This window comes from Rhipicephalus microplus, unplaced genomic scaffold (genome assembly GCF_043290135.1).
Source record: "Rhipicephalus microplus isolate Deutch F79 unplaced genomic scaffold, USDA_Rmic scaffold_177, whole genome shotgun sequence".
Classification (NCBI taxonomy): domain Eukaryota; kingdom Metazoa; phylum Arthropoda; class Arachnida; order Ixodida; family Ixodidae; genus Rhipicephalus; species Rhipicephalus microplus.
This window is the reverse complement of record NW_027464748.1, coordinates 217,347-234,698: the sequence shown is the minus strand read 5'-3', so window position 1 is coordinate 234,698 and position 17,352 is coordinate 217,347. Positions and strand designations below refer to the sequence as shown.

The 17,352-nt window shown below is 46.9% G+C and overlaps 1 protein-coding gene across 3 annotated transcripts in view; it reads right to left on the bottom strand.

The window, feature by feature from the left end:
• The window catches only part of LOC142791603 (uncharacterized), a 219,889-nt gene that overhangs the window by 72,904 nt on the left and 129,633 nt on the right, over positions 1-17,352 (bottom strand). For all 3 annotated transcript variants that reach the window (XR_012890333.1, XM_075885515.1, XM_075885516.1), the window contains one exon: positions 14,302-14,369. Coding sequence is in view for 2 of the 3 variants with exons in the window: in XM_075885515.1 (XP_075741630.1) it covers positions 14,302-14,369 (68 nt within the window). In the remaining variant the exon portion in view is untranslated. The remainder of the gene's footprint in view (positions 1-14,301; positions 14,370-17,352) is intronic.

Sequence of the window (17,352 nt, the reverse complement as noted above, 5' to 3'; positions counted from 1 at the left end):
AATTTCAGTGGATAGAACCTAATTAAATGGACTTTAAGACGATGTGACGGCTGTATCATGGGAGTACACATGCAATGTTTATAAAACTGTATAGCAAGCACTCCAACCAGAATAGCCGTTTAATGAACATTGCGGTATGTTTGGAAAGTAGTTGGGCGACTTGGTGTGTCTCTGTGGTAGAATACTTAATCGTCACGCAGAATACTGGGGTTCTATTCATAGTGGGACCCTGGTATTTATTCTTTGCATTTATCGGGTCAACGCTGCCGATGTCAGCTTTTCCTTAACGCGTACGCGTTAAAGTGATCCATGTGTGTTCTCGCCGTTCATGGGTAGATAGATATAAAGTGTCAATCATCCGTTGCGCATACCCGCATAACAGTGTCACATACCCACCCGCGGTTCTGTGCACTGTGTGGCGGAATGTGTATGATGACGTACGCGACGGGATTGGGCACATTATTCGTGTCATTGACAGGGAGTCGCATTCGACAAACCATTTTACCCTCCCATGCAATTTTAGGGGCGAAGCTCCTTATGGCGTGACTTGTACGTCCCCCCGTTGTCGGAGTGCGTAACATGTGGCACATACCCACATACCAGTGGCACGTCTCCGCCCTCGGTCACATATCCGCATGTCCACATGTTACGAAAAACGTAGCACTGCATCGTTATCATGCTCTCGGGGTTAACAATGAGCTGACAGCAGAAATGGGGTGCATACTCTCGTTTAGTCCTTGGATTGTCCAGTGGATATCGGTACTTGTATATGACGAATATATGATAAAAAAGCGAGATGGCGGTACTTGAAGCGTTCACTAGATGGAAAGACGGACGCACGGATGGACAGACAGACAAGCAGACGGACAAACAGACAGACACACGGACGCACGGACGAATGGACGCATGAATGGGTGCACGTACGGATGGACTGGTGCATGGACGCACGGAAGATGCACGAGCGACGCACGAAAGCGCGCACGTACGGACAGACAGACGCACGAATGGAAGCACGGGCGGATTGACGAACGCTTCGCGCCACTCATCATCACTCATTCCGTGGATATGCTGTGATTTTTTTGTTCACCTCAAGTAAACGGGGTGAACTCTAGAGCACCCAGATGTCGGTGGATGGATGGATGGATGGATAGATAGATAGATAGATAGATAGATAGATAGATAGATAGATAGATAGATAGATAGATAGATAGATAGATAGATAGATAGATAGATAGATAGATAGATAGATAGATAGATAGATAGATAGACAGACAGACAGACAGACAGACAGACAGACAGACAGACAGACAGACAGACAGACAGACAGACAGACAGACAGACAGACAGACAGACAGACAGATAGATAGATAGATAGATAGATAGATAGATAGATAGATAGATAGATAGATAGATAGATAGATAGATAGATAGATAGATAGATAGATAGATAGATAGATAGATAGATAGATAGATAGATAGATAGATAGATAGATGCCCAAAGTGCCTGCAGTACGCAAATAAATGCTTCTGATTTAATAAAGCGTCATCTTAAAGTGCGAAACAACACCCCAGTTTGTCACTGGGGTCTGCAATTGTTCATTTCTGTTTTTCTGTTATACCATTCTTGACAGGGCATCGCGTAAGCAACGCGCGGCACGTTAAGGTCGCGAACATATATTATCAGTTTTATGCACTCAATGGTATTGTCTATAGTGAAATGTAATTGTGAAGGAAGCTTTGTTGACTCTCGCCGAGTCCTGATTAATTTTCGTCCTTCCTCGTCACTCACAATATTTACCTCTTGTTGTAGGTTGGGCTTCTCCTACTTAAAAGACAAGCAGAGGAGAAGCCGCCATCTTGTTCGGAAAGGGGGGAAGAGAAGAATCACGGTATCATCATGAAGTCTTCTTCGTGAATGGAAAGGTTTCTTTTTATAATTATGACGACTTCACACTAGTGGTGGGAAGCCTGAAGGAAGTGCAGATATGGGGGGAAAGACTTTCTCTGTTTCTCGTATTTTTTTTGTCGTTCTTCGTTTTCTTCCTCGGTCTAATTCTTTGTTTCTCTCTATTTTTCATTTTCTTTTTCTGTCTCGCTCTGTCTTTCTCTACCACGCTTTCGAGTGTTTCGATTTATTTATCTCTCCATCCATATCTGCTATCATGCCGTTCCTATTCCATATAGTAATCTCTATTTTTCTCTTCCTCTCTATCTCTTGATTTTTGTTTCTTTCTTTCTCTCTCTTCCTTTCGCGTGTTTTACCTGGTCCACTTCGCCGAGCAAAATTTTAGCTTAACGCTCACCTGCGCGGCGCAGAGTAAGGAGGCTTGGCGGTTCTTTCGACCAGAAGCTTTTTGTTCGCGTTGGACGAGTTACAGCTCAACCATGAAAATCTGTGAAAGCGAAATTGATATACGTCGCTAATGACAACTGGTGATCTCGGCCCTACCTTTCTGGTAAGCCTGACTCTTCCAGGCGGTGCGAGTCAGAGATCGTGCGAATGCGTGGGGATTTTTCTTACAAAAATTCGCGCCTTGGATGAGGGTGTATAGAGCTGCATTGCACATACTTGCGGGAACTTATGTGTTATCTTTCAGAAAACAAATGTAGTGCCTAAGCACGACACTAAACTCAGGCTTTGAGTGCCCTGAACTAAAAGGGACGCTACCTTTTTACGACATAGAGATCAGTATACGCACCGGGTCTAGCTTGCTACATAAATCCCGGACATTTACGTGTCAAGCATATCTTTTTCCAGTGAAGTTTTGTTTGTAGCAACAGCCACGAAATAAGCTACGAGGAAATACTAGATAACGTCCACTCTAATGGTTTCAAAAGCTTACCTTCCTACTTCTTCCATTCTTTGTTTATTCATTTTTTTTGAAAACCACAGAGATCAATATTTTTTGTCTCTCTCCACTGTTTGACACAGTGCCCAGACTTTAAAAAATCTAATAATGGGGATTGGTGACAAAAAAAAAAAAATGGCCTTAAAAAAGTTAAAGAACTATTAAAAGAAGATGCGCAAAGAAACTACGCAGGTACATGCTACAAAACATTTACAATACAAAATATGGACTGGGAAGTTATTAAAAGAATAAGAGGAGGTAGGAGACGCCTAAAGTGCTCAGTGGGGGAAACAAGTAGCAAAATAAGAAGCGACGTGAAAGTGCTCAAAGCGTTTTCAAAATGGTAGCGATTGAAAAAAGAAAAAGCTCGCTTATTTCCGAGCCTCATCCATATGTATGCTATGGAAATGAAGCAGCTGTAAACAGGGAACTTTGTCTCCCTCGCCAGTCACGTGGGCCTCGCCGTTTCGTAACGCACGCTCTGCGGTTTTTCTCTTCTCATATTTTTTTTTGTAAAATACAAATCGGAAATAAGCTTTCAGGAGAGAGAAGAAAGAAAAGATAAAATAAACAACTTGACGTGTTTTCGCGAACGAGGTCTATGAGGAGTAGCGACTACGACAGCGAGGAAACGAGTGCTTCAGTCATTAAGCCGCGACTTTGCTTGACAATGTGTCAGCCCTGTTTGTGTCACTCGGTGCACAAGCATGCTCGAGCTATCATCTTGGCTTAGGTTTCTGGAAAAAGTACTCAGGGCCATGATCATGTACTACTTTGGAAAAATCGAGAAAAAGTGAGGCAAAGATTGAGAAAGACGAGCACAACAACAACAACAAATAAACATTAGCGCATGTTTCACTGAGTCACGCAAGCCTGGGGCACAGCAGAGCTGGCCCGCACTCGGCTGGTCCTGGATCGAACAGGCACACATGCGTTCACATGCCGATTCACGAAGTGTTCACGTGACCACATTGTAAGTCACGAGTAACTGGCTAGGTATAAATGGAATTCGATTGGGTATCACTCAGAAATTGCAACACCAAGATGCTTAAATCATTGAAATATCTTTTTTTTTCTTGTTTATTTCACTTTCTTCCTCTGTATCTATATTCAAGTTCTTTCTGTTTCTCCCATTTTTTGTTTACTTTCCTTCTTGATCTCTGCTTTTTCTGTGCCTTTTTTGTGTCTGTTTATTTCCACCAGTTCATATTCCTCTCGCTTTCCATTTTTCTATCCTTGATTTCTCGCCATTTTTTATTTCTATCTCTTTATCTCTGTACTCGTTCTCTGGATCGTCAGAGTTACTGCACTCCACGCCAGACAAATCGACGCAACGGCATAGCGACACTCGGCGCACGTGTTTGGGGAACGAGGCTGAGCACGAAGAAGAAGGCGAAGTGAGCACGCCAGCATAATAGTGATTTTTTCTTCCTTACATCGTGAAACGGGCAAACGGCGGTTTCAAAGCTCTGCTGTGTGACAAAACAAAAGTCACAGCATATCCACAGAGTGAATGGTGATTGGTGGGGCGAAGCGTTTGTCAGTCCGTCCGTGCTTTCATTCGCCCATTCATTCTTGCTTCCGTCCATCTATGCGTACGTCCGTGCGTCCGTCCGTGTGCCCATCCATCCATGTGCCCGTCGGTGCATCCGTCCTTCCACGCGTCCCTTCATGGGTCCGTTCATACGTCCGTCCGTGCGTCTGTTCGTGCGGCCGTCCCTCTGTCGGTCTGTACGTGCGTTCGTCGCTCCGTCCGTCTATCTGTATGTCCATCCGTCAGTCCGTTTTTCTAGTGTCTGGGTTTCCAAGTACAGCCATCTCACATCTTTTCAATATGTATTGATCATATACAAGCGCCGCCATTCAGCGGACATTCTAAGGATCGCTACTTCGGGTATGGGTCACCGGTGGCTACATACACCATGGGGGATAGACAGACCCACACCCTAAGGAGCTTCGCCCCAAAAACCGGGGTGGGGGGGGGGGGGTCAGAAATCACCAGTGGTTATGATACTGCCGAACCCGATTTTTGAGCGCAGCTTCTTGTCGAGGGAGAAGCCAACTGCGTTTGAAGTTTTGGCTTTCCGCAGGGTATCCACTATATACGCCACAGATCATAATTTCTGCGAACTAGGACAGCACCCACTGCTCTATTATTCGTCTTTCTTCGGATAAGCGAGGTACCCGCTACCCACTTGTGAGGTATTATGTGCGCTTTTTTGATGCTGCATGGGGCACTTCGCAGTAGCTGGGAAGCAATGAACCACACGCTCGTCCACAATTAGCATCCCGTGAAGACTAATTATCGGTTACTTTTTCATGTCTATCGGTTACGATAGCGAACGCTAGAGTAGCTGCGACGGTGAGGACACTCAACACAAGAACGGGCACGTAAGAGCTGTGCTGTAAAAAGAATCCGTGTAAAGCTTATTGTTCAGCTATTTGTGTGAAGACTATGTAATAATATCACCGTGGTAATAAAAACTGAATACAAACGAGGTATACTACTGCAGTTCACATTGAGGAAAGTGCATGCGCATAGGGCCGTATAAAAAAATACCCAATCTCAATTTTCCAGTGAAGCGCGCGTCCTTTCACAATTTACCACAAAAATGATCTCGCGTCGAGATGCGCTTCTTCTGACAGTGACGCTAAATAAGAAAAAAGTATTCTCCGACCTAACTGTTTTATCGAACGCCAACCAACTTACCGAGGTATTGATTATTGAAGTTTCGATTACGGATATCGCACGTTTCAAGCAACGCATATTGAACGTTGAGACCCGCTTCTATAGCTTACCATCTTCATTAAGATGCGGCCTTCACAGCAGGAATCGAACCCGCGACATTAGGGTCAGCAGCCGAGCACTGCCACAACGGTACAACAGCGGACAATCACACAGCATTCGTTCAGTTCACAAGCCCTCTCGCATACCTCGCAAATCTTTCGAGCCAGTCAGACTAGAAATTGACGGGCGTAAATAATGCCTTTATTACAACCCCTTGAGACCGCCACATGCTATAACCTTGCTCTTATATGCGGTGAGTATAGACGTCTCAACTTTGCCATGAATTATGTATGCGACACGGATCTTGTCATTCACACCACAGGATGACAGGGCGCGCGTGCTTGAAACGCACTTGCATCGTTGAAAAGCGATTGCGAGTTTTACGAGACGTACGAGACTAACACTCTTTTCGTTTTTTTTTCTTGCGCAGGGCGAGATGACTGGTCTATATGCATCTTCAGGTTCACATAAGCCAGCCCGTACACTTAACCTCTGCTCGGTGACTATTCACTAGATGAAGGACCTTGCATACAGTCGGCACAAGCATTCGCTCTCCGAAGGTCGTTCGAATAAGTTACCGTTCTTTTTCGCGGTTTATTACAGCAGTGTGCCTTGTACATTGCGAAACGAATAAATGTCATATCACGTACTCTACGTGACGCGCTTCAGACGCTCTGAACGTCATACACGGGACGAGGCTTTCAAGGAAAGCCGTTTATGACCGATAACACTTTTTGTTGAATACCAAAGACAGCCTTCACTCACTTTTACGTTGTAATTTTGTCAATGAATTTAATATATGTTTTTTCCCCAGCAACGCCTGGTGAAGTATATAAAAGCGGGATACGTTGAGGCGTTCAAGCGTCGCCGTGTGTATAGACAAGGGCATGCTCACAATACCTTCGAAGACAAAGCAGACACACACACAAAATTCAGCAAAACTTAGAACACGTAAGCTACAGACCAGAAACTACGGTACGCAGACGCTCCTATACGCGCGACACGCAACGAATCGGTGGAGCACACAACAGGCCAGCAGACGTGCGACTCGCTGTTCCGTGGGCCGAGCGCGGCTCCGCACACTATAGCGCTCGTAAACCGAGAGCAAAAACGAACCCTTCTCTTTCATATGCACATTAGGGCTCCTCGCACGCCGGTGGTCCCGGGGTTGCTGCCTCTCTTCTTCTGCGTGCGCTTACGTCGGCTTTCGCCGCAGTACGAGCCCGCCGATGGCTACAGCGCGCCGCTGGGTTCAGCGGACCGCTTCGCATTCACACTGACGTATACAGAGAAGGATCGCGCATTTGTTGCCATTTTTCACCGCGGTTTGTTCGCTCCCGCGCCGTTGCGTGGCGCTTACGCGACGTGGTTCTGTGCGTGCCTCAAATCTGCCACACACACACACAGACAAACGAGAACGGGCCAACCAAGCGGCGCGGATCCCAGCGTGCACGAGCCTACCGCCTCCTCCTCCCTTGCGAACTCGAACGCAGATCCGTAGGTTCTCGTTCCGGGCGAGACACAAACGATTAGAACTCTATCATGAACTGGCGATTGATTCACAGCGACAAACGGCAACAACACCGCGGGGTGGAAGGACCTTTCACGCGATGCGCATGGGCGTATATGCCAACTGGCTCTCTCCCCTTGCACGCGCTTTTGCAGACGACAAAAGAATGGAGGGGGTGGGTGGTAAGGGGAAAACGCGTATGAAAGCTCAGACGACGAAGCTGCTTAGCATCAAAATGGCGTCGACAAACGTCGCGTTGAACGCTATACGACCCACCGGTGTCGGGCTCAGAGAGAGAAAGAGAGAGAGAAAAGAAAAAAAAAAACCTAGGGAGGTAGGTGTCAGGCAACGCCTTTGGCAAACATCGCGCGGCAGGGCAACCAGCATGCGTGAAGGATAGGTGCGTGCGGAACCCACAAAACGGCACGACGTAAGCGTCTCGTTTTCGAGCCTCACCTCCTGCCGCGTTGGCTGCTGCCGGTAGGTACGGGGTGAAAGAGTAGGTGCGGATAAAGGGGAGATACATACAGACGAAGGAGAGAAGCCTCAAAGAACAGCAAACCACAGTGGGGGGTTAGAAAAACGCATAACCATAGCGAATTCTAATCCGCGGTTTTGGACCGTGCGCGAGTTCATATGTATAGACAGCGCGGATCCACCACTTTATGCGTGGCACGAAGGAAGACACTCCCGAGCTTCTCTCCTCCTTCCCCTCTTCAGAGGCACTGTCACATTTCAGAGTAAAGGGAGAGGGTGAGGTGAAGCTGAAAACTCTCGGCAGAGTTCATAACTCCGCCCCGAGACTGCCCTTTGAGGCGCAGAGAACGTACGCGATTTACGCAGGGCGTTCATGAATTTCTCCTCCCTCTCGATAACTCATTCTCATTTGACAGCGTAGCGCTGAACGTGTTTGATAACGAATCTAGGCACATCTCTCGTACATCGCTGGTGATATCGGAACCAAGCAGTTCAACGGTCTGCTATGCAGTGAAACGGGAAAAAGATTACAACTTTGTAAGGGTTCATAAGAGTAAAACAAAATATTAAAAATAATAACGTATTTCATCAAGTATAGGCCTCTTGCCATCAAGGAGGTAGAAGCCCATAATTTTAGGTCTCTGACCATAGCTCTGTAATGTCATAGTGGCGAAAAAAATGGCATGGATGAGTGGAAAGACACCGAAAACACTAAAGATAGCATTGCCTGTGTCTTTCTACCTGTCCGTTTCATCAATACGATGTTGCATAGCTATAACCAAAACCAACTATAGCCCAGCTGTCTGCCCTCTCCTTCAGCTCGTGCTCAGCTGAACAAAAGAACAGAAAGGAGGAAGGCGTACTAATGAGCAGATACGCGAAAATCATCGGAAGCTGACAACTGGTAATCGTGTTGCGAAAGAAAGTCTTTTATACAGGCTTACTGACACACAGCAAAGTTGCAAACCAAGCCAATTTGGATCAATATACACGTATCAATATAAATATGGGTTGCAAGCGCAACTAGCGATATTTATAGCGCGAGAACAGAACGACGACAAAGGAACAAGGAGGAGACGAGTGCTCCCTTTGTCGTCGTTCTGTTCTCGCGCTATAACCATCGTCATGTCATACCAACTAGCCCAAACTGCCACACTTCTACGCAACTATCGGCAGGGAAGCATGTAAGGCGACGAGAGGCTTGTGACTGCGCATTTGAAGACGATGTTTAATTGATTGATATGTGGGGTTTAACGTCCCAAAACCACCATATGATTATGAGAGACGCCGTGGTGGAGGGCTCCGGAAATTTCGACCACCTGGGGTTCTTTAACGTGCACCCAAATCTGAGCACACGGGTCTACAACATTTCCCCCTCCATCGGAAATGCAGCCACCGCCGCTGGGATTCGATCCCGCGACCTGCGGGTCAGCAGCCGAGTACCTTAGCCACTGGACCATCGGAGCAGGGCAGTTCGAAGACGATGTAAGAATCAAAGAAACTAAATCAAAGAAGATAGATAAATTAGATGGATAGATAGATAGATAGATAGATAGATAGATAGATAGATAGATAGATAGATAGATAGATAGATAGATAGATAGATAGATAGATAGATAGATAGATAGATAGATAGATATAGATAGATAGATCCGGCGTGCCAGGTGCAACACCACGTGGCCGGGGCGTGCACTGCAAGCGTTTTGAGTGTCCGTGAAGTGGAGACTATCGGTTTCCAAGTGCCCTCTTTGTGGTAAAGAAGTATAAAAGAGGCGGAAGAAGAGTCTGTGGCGGGACCTTTTCTCCGAACTCCTTTTCGAATGTAAATACTGCGACGAGAGCACGTCCTCCGACCGAATCAAAGAAGGCGTACAGGTCCGCCTCAAACACGGTGCCTCCCCCGGGGGCTAGGTGGGATTTTCGCATGCGTTTTCAATCGGGTGTATCACACCACTGCCCGCATGTGTACAGCTGAAGCTGCTGGACAAGCTTGCCGTTTTCGACAAACGCTCTTGGAGCGAGGTTTACCGCAGCAATAGCGCATTGCTTACTTCTTTTTTTTTTTTCCTTTGTGACTTGGGGACGAGAACCGACAGAAACCACAAGAAACAACGCGAGTTCACGGCGAGGTAGGTGGCATTTTTTTTTTCACATGTGGAAGAAGACGTGACCTCGGCGTAAGGGGTCGCGTAGAGGACGACAGGGGAGAGAGCAAGCTTGAGAGACGAATAGCAGATTGCATTCGGTTTCGGAAATTCCGGAATCCGCGCTTGACCCGCTCCACATATATGCGTGATCATTGTTATGCTGATGACCGCAGGTCTACTCTTACCAGCGCTCGTGGAGCGTCACGTTTCACTCTGGTTTCTCCCCAAACAGCATCGCGAGCAGGCAGACGTGGCACACCGGTGCGATATAGATTGAATAAAGAGAGAAAAAAAATGAAATGCAGCTTTAGAAATTTGCTGTTCTCTAAAGGAGACTGCTAGGTTCTTTTCGGGAGCGTCAGGTGTCAGGCGAGACGTGGAGACAGGCCCTTGAGCCATTGAGGTGACGTTGCTAGGTGGTCGAAGGTAGGCCCAGTCAGTTTGCAACTAGGCCATTTGGCGTATGTTTTATACTTATTGTAAGAACGCAATGTCGCCGACCTGCTAGAGAACCGAACGTCGATAGGCATTTCCTTCAGGACGCGTGAAGTGTTCCCTGAGCTGAAGCTTTTAGAGGGGAATGCCGACACGATCTGGAAACACGGAATGCAAACATAGTTAATCTGTAAACGTATACGAGCAGGGCAAGATCGTTTAATAAAGGTAGATTTACCCAGGTCTGACTTCGAGCTGTCTTCACGACAACCGCTTGGGAGGAAAGGCTGACCAGCTGATCTCTATCGCTTCAATCATAGATCTTTCCAATACTAACTTTTACACTTTCTACACAAATCAATTAACTTGTGAATGTGTCATCCTGTCTTACTGTGTCAATTGGCAAGCTACCCAAACGAAAAAGAGAAAGTGGTTAAGAGTTGAAAGCTCGGTCTTACGTAAAGCTTTCTTTTTCCGCTCGTGCATGTATGCGCCTAAGCTATTGAAAAAAAATCATAACTCCAGGGAAAAGGGGGGGGGGGCATCAAAATATATTAACGACAGAATGTTCAGCAGTTCCCTGTTTGTAAGTCGTCTGTTCACCATAGTATACCTTATTGTGCTTAGTTTGGGTTTTCTGTGATTCGTCTGACAGCCTTCGCGAAGTAGCTGCAGTTATGAAATGGCTAGAAAGTGTTTCAAGTGCTAATTACCTAATCTGCTTACGATCACGTATCACTCATCCCGCAGGGCCTCTCAGCTTCCGCAAAAAAGGGTGCTCGGGTTAACCCAATTCATTTGCTCCAGACGCCACACGCACGTTAAAGTAATCGGTATCCTTTATAAGTAAAGTAAAGGCTCCTCTCGGTTTCAGTGCACTCCAAAGTGGGTACGGTGTCTTCGTTTAACTCTAAAAGCAACGGTCTTCCGTCAAGATGCCTCGCCTAGGCCTTACAACGGTAGTTGCTGCGTCCGCTACAAAAGTTACCGCGATTACCGAGAGCCTTTCTTTTATCGAAACATGGGGGCCTTCGCGTCCCAACGCGCTTTTGGCTAGATTAGGGCTACGGTATTGGCGTGTCTCCAGTAGGCAGAGGAAAACATATGAAATCGAGCCCCTCCATAAAACAAAGTCATGTAATTGTAAAATCGCTCTGCTATTGCATCTGCGCTCTGCATGTCACTGGTAGTAATAGAATGATTTCAACATGCACATTATGGTGAGGACCGTTGACAATACCTGCCGTTAAATCGGGGTATATATTTTCAACGCACCAAGCTGTTTAATATTGGAATAGTGCCGTTGCCGTCTGTGGAGGTGTGCGCCACGGGAAGTGAGTATGCACGAAACCTGCTCCCAGCACAACATAAGCTTGCATAGTACAGCATAGAAAAGTATTGGGAAATGGAAGTGAGGGAGAGTGATGTTATGGAGAAAAGGTAGAAAAGAAGGAAGGAGGAGGGAAAGGCACGACATAGCTTTACATTGTATAGTTCTACAAGGGTATGAGAAAAGGAAGAAGAGGTCAGATGTAGGGCGAGGAGAGTGTAAGGAGCAGGCGAGAGGGTAAGCCATAGCATATATAGCCATGAATAGCACAATGTACAGGAAGGATTGTGAAAAAAAATGAGGGTCAGGAGGATGAATGTGAGGGCTAGGAAGGCAGGAAAATAGGAGGAAAAGAATGGCAAGGAGGTTAACCAGTCTATAGGCAGCCGGTTTGCTACCCTGTGCATGGGAGGGGATGAGGAGATGAAAGATAGAGATGAAAGATGGGGCGAGAAAAGAGGAGAGGGGACAATACTGATTGAGACAAAGAAACGAATGATGAAGAACAAAAAGACGTAGGAAGAGGAAAAGAAAGAAAGATGACAAAAGGGAAGTATATGATAAAGAATACGAGAAAATAACTCAAACCTGTGTTCGCAAGAGAGAAATATATATCTTATCTGGAAAGGCAGGGAGGTTGACTAGGAGGCAAGTATCTGGTTTGCTACCCTGCAGTGGGGAAGGGTAAGGAAACACAGAGAAATAAGAAAGGTGGTGTCACTCGCCCACCAGTTCCGATGTTTACTCAGATTTCACAGGCGCTTGGCTAGACTTTATATCTTTTTTTTTTTTTCGTCAACACTTTTGCAATCAATGTGCCTTCTCACATGATCTACGGTTACGTTCCATCCTAGTATCTCCGGTATTCCTCAGTTTATTCCCGATAATGCAGTAAGATCAGGCGCAAATCACGTAGTCCACCCGATGTTTGGACACGTCTGATACGCTTAGTTTTTTCGCGAGCCAAGAGCAAAAGTAGCACACGTTGTGGCAGTTCCGCACCCGTCAACGGAAGAACGGATATCAAGGCATAGTCCTACGCGTCAGTGCGTAGTCTGCCGGGATAGGGCGCGGCTAGCAAAGAAGGTGGTGGGGGGGTGGAACGGGGGTGATCTCGCCGTAGAGGCGCCGAGGGTGGGCTACTGGGAGCGTGGCAGCGGCTGTCACTGACGTCGAAACAGATGGCGCTTTCTACCGACATGCGCTCGCTATCTCTCCACCTACTAGCGCCAGCGAGGAAGCCCGCCTATGTGTACGGCTGCTGCCGGCAGCAGCGACGGCCGGCCGGGCGGGCGGACCGAGTGACTGCCAGCGTTGAACTGCCTTGCGCGTTGTTCCCCCGGACGACGCCGGCTAGTCACCGAAGGAGCTGTCGTATCCTCCTCCGCGTCTAATGAGGGGGCCGGACCGTGGGCGAAACCGCATGAAAGATGGCCGCCGCCAGACGCCGCGCCGAGCGAGGCCCGTTCCGTCCCGTTCCATGCTTGCACGCGCCCACCACTATGATCTCGCGGCCTCGTTATTTTGCTTGCGGGGATACACTGCTGTATCCCCGTTTCCTCCCTTTAGCGAACGATGATGCCAAATGCGTCGTTAACGCCAAATCCCGTTCACCCGCTATACGACAGAAGCAGCACGCCCCCGCCGACGTGGTTCCGTGGCTAAATGTTTCCTACAAGAAAAAGCTGCACTGTCCTTAATGGTGAAGAAATGCAAAAAAGAAAAAAGAAAAGCGACGCAAGAAAATATTTAAGGCAGAGTAAACGAGCGTTGCGTGTAGTTCGAAGAACGCCGCGATGTATGCACCGCCCGCCTTTCTGTTGACGTATTGAGTGGCGGCTGTTATCGAGAGTATAAACATTAGTTTGAACTAATTACTTTCTTGTGTCAAATCTTTAGCGCGATTTTTAACAAATCATGAAAATAATACGGACTCTCCTCGCGTTTAGCTTAGATAATCTTATACTTTTTGCATGTGTGTTAGACAGGACGCGTTGCGCTATAAACATACCTATAACGATGAAAAGTGTGCGTACCCTGCGTAGTTGTTTCGAAATCTTCGTGCATAACGTGGTATCTTCGTATGCTCAGTCTCCTGACAGTCAACAAATTCTAAGTCTGCATTCTTACGTAGAAAACCACATTACACCCTCCCGATCTGTTCCGCGGTAACAATGGTTGTGTATGCCAGCTCCGCAGTGACGCAGTGAAGTCCTCACGCGTTCACTAATCAATGGACTTCTAGAAAAAAAAACGTGCGCGAACAAATGCCTATTTTAATCTGACATTTGCAATAAGGTCTTGCATTTGTAGCTTGCAATGTTTACTGAGGTATCGGGGCAACATTTACCTATAGAACAGTACACCTTACATGTACTTGACTATAAGCCCATTAATGAATCAACCTCCTCCCAGCCTTTCTCTCAATTTATTCTCTTTCTTCCTCCATTGAATCAACCCGTGTTTCGAACCTAGTATACTGTGCGGTATGGTGCAAGCCTTCCTTCCCTTCTGTCTATGTATGACCGGTCTGCATATATGCAGACTTTAGCTTAGTTTAGCCAACTCACTTTTGCATTTTCTGGGCCTTAGATTTTCCTTGTCTCGAAGTATTGAAGAAAATGGTAGCGTTTATATGCAAAAAAAAGCATAAGCTTTAGAGGGTTACCAAATAGCTTAGCTTCTATCGGCTAAAATACACATATGTTAGATTTCCAATTGCAGCTTGCACCGACAGGTATGGAGGCACTTATGAAAGAACTCACTCGTTTGTGAGGGAAGCGGAATCACAATCCAATGGAAACCTTACGCGAGGAACCACCACAGCGACAACCTGCAAGAAACAAAAGTCTATCAATGTATACATCTTATTGTGCGTAAGCAATCATGCGGTCTAACGTTATACGTTCCCATGACTCACTCGAAACTTCAAAGCTGCAGTTACAAATTCACCATCAATCCTATAGCTCGACCATGGCATGAACACATATCTACGAGCACAAACGCACAGAGCACAAACGCACAGAGCACAAACGCACAAACGCACTTTCAATTTCTCGATTGGAATTCATCTCGAGCTAGCATTTAATTATCGCGAAGCTTCTTTGCCTCAAAATTTTTAATCATTTCATTTAGCTAATGGCAGGTATTCGAGCTAACCGTAAGGTGCTCACCTCTAAAAAAAAAAAGTTGGGTGTGTGGAAACCTACAGACGTGAAGTGCTGCCGGTTTCGCCTCATCATTTCCATGTCTTCATCACTGACTTTTTGAGGTTGTGATTCATTCATTAGTTATTTATTCAGTGTTAATTTTTCCTCTTTTCATTGCATTATCCTCCCGCTTAAGGATTTGGGGTGGAGGGGGGGGAGCAAGCTCACGAGTTCACCATGATTGTTACACGAATGTGTTTGTAACTGCGCTGCTTGCGCTCTTCAGTGTTAGCGAGAAGCAGAGGTTTTCGTACGAGCTATTCGAGTTATAATGACACACTCGAATCTCTAGCCCCTGCCCGCCTAACGCTTTTTTTTTTCACACGCGCGCGTACTACGTCCGAATCTTTCTCGCTCGCTCTCTCGCACACAGAGAAATCGGCTCCACCCCGCTACCGCGTTCACACACCATCGAATCCACTCGCGGCCAGATGTATTCACCGCAGATGTCCGCATATGAATGCGCGGCACGACGTCTCCTCGCGAAACGAATTGCGTTTTTATTATTATTTTTTACGCACGACCGTATAGGCTCATAGTTTCCGGCCGAAGACGCCGCCTAGCGGCCGTTCCAGCGTATACTCATCCCTGTCACACACCCTTCATAGATCGTTTTCTTTTGTGTGTTCCTGTTCTCTGTAGCTTACTGCCACACCACGAACACCCGGATGTGTGTGCCCTCGTCCGTGTGACTGTATCGGGAGCGGACCATAATTATTTTAACGACGCCCCCGGCATGATTAGAATACCATTACCGCAGGATCACCTTTCGATGGAGACAAGAGAGAGTGTGACAGCTTTCGTTTCTGTGCTGCGTTTCCTTTGTTTTTAGTATTACTATTTTTTTGAGTATCGCGCAAGGGCGGCATTGTACGCAGTTTAGCCGGCTTGAACCACGCATCGGTGCCGAGAAACAACAAAGATAAGAAACCAATTCGCAAACACTCACAAAGATGTGAGTGACTCCTATCTTTTCCCTAATTAAGGGAACGCCAGGGGAGAGGGAAGGGGACAACCGCAATTTGCATCCAATGAACCTCCTTGGCTAAATATAAAGGCCCGGTGAGAGTTGCCTGCTTTTTCTTTCCGTTCATGTGTCTAGTATAAAGGCATTGTCAGGAAGCTGCTGTGGTTTGCAGCGGTAATTCTTTGGTGCACACGCGAAGCATGCGGACGACCCACGCTTATCTTTTGTTTTCAGCTCTGTGATTTATATATGCATTTCCCTTCATTTTATTCTTGCGTCCACAGCTATTGTTTTAGAGTTCCCGCACTCTGAGCTCAGTGGTGAAGGCATGCACACTCTTAATCAGGTCGCGCCTAATGCGCTGGATATAGGCAGGAAACCGAGCATTTTTCGTCTGGGTTCCTGGATATAGCTAGCATTTAACTAGGACCTGACCAAGAGTGCACTGGTCGCTCAAGCTTCAGTTCCGTTCATTTTCTTCCATCTCACTTTTTCTGGAGTGTGTTCAGAGTGCAGTCTAGAGGCGCCCGTTTCTGCGTTCAGTGGCATCACCGTCACCGTAGCTGATGAAGTGAACGAAGATGAAAGGGAGAGAACGCAGAGTTTGTCGATATCACGAGGTACTTGCCTCTAACCTCGCTTTAGTATACTCCGTCACTCGCGCTGGCCCCTCGGTCGACGGTTGTGCGCCTGCAGAGCTGGCACATGCACTGTGCAGAAGTGTGACCGAGGGGTGGCACAACAGGCTTGTGCACCCCCGATATATACTTTTTTTGCCATGGCATAAGATAGCGGGTAATGGCCATTGCAAGGGGGTGTCCCCCTGAAATAAAAAAGGTAGTATCCCCCACCCCTCCCTCCATCCTAAATAAATTCTTGCTACGCCCCTAGCACTGTGGCTGGCTTCGCTTGTCGTAACTACCGGCGTTTAGCTCCATTCGCGAGGTGTACACAACGCACAGAGGGGTGTGTGTAGCCCTCGAGCGCCGTCACCATTTCGCTTAGTTCGCGAGGCAATGCAAAGATGGTAAGCTGAGCACTCAATGGCTGGCAATTTCTGTGACAATATGTAACGAATGTAATGCCCTATTGTAGCAGACAACTGCTGAACGTTTGCTGACTGTTGTTTCGCCACAAATAAGCTTCAAGCCACACGAAGCCAAACGGAATGTAAAGTGTGAAGACTAGGCAAATCCGCGTACTACCCATAATTTCCCACGTTCGCTGAAGCGCCATGCATTGCAGCTCCCATAGACACTAGCGCCAGAGTTCCCTCTAGCGTATACATGGGAAACTTTATGGTGATGACGCCCTCGTGTGACGATACGTCCCGTTACGTCACTGTGAAGTAATCATGGCATCCTCTTGATGTCACAAATTTCGGCTATTGTAACGTTATCATGACATCATCACGTGGCAATGATTTCTTGATAAACTCGTTTCACGACGAATTTCACGTATGCTGAGGCATCTAAGGGTTTCTCCTTAATAAGGCTTGGCACCTTGTTGGCCTTGGTGTGCGAGGTAGGTCCTGACGGCTCATCTTCACCACGTCGCAACATCCTCGTGGCGTGTCCTCGTGTTTTTTTTAGTTTGTATGAGAGAACGGTCAGTGCGAGGTAGTGAAAACTTTCGCGAAG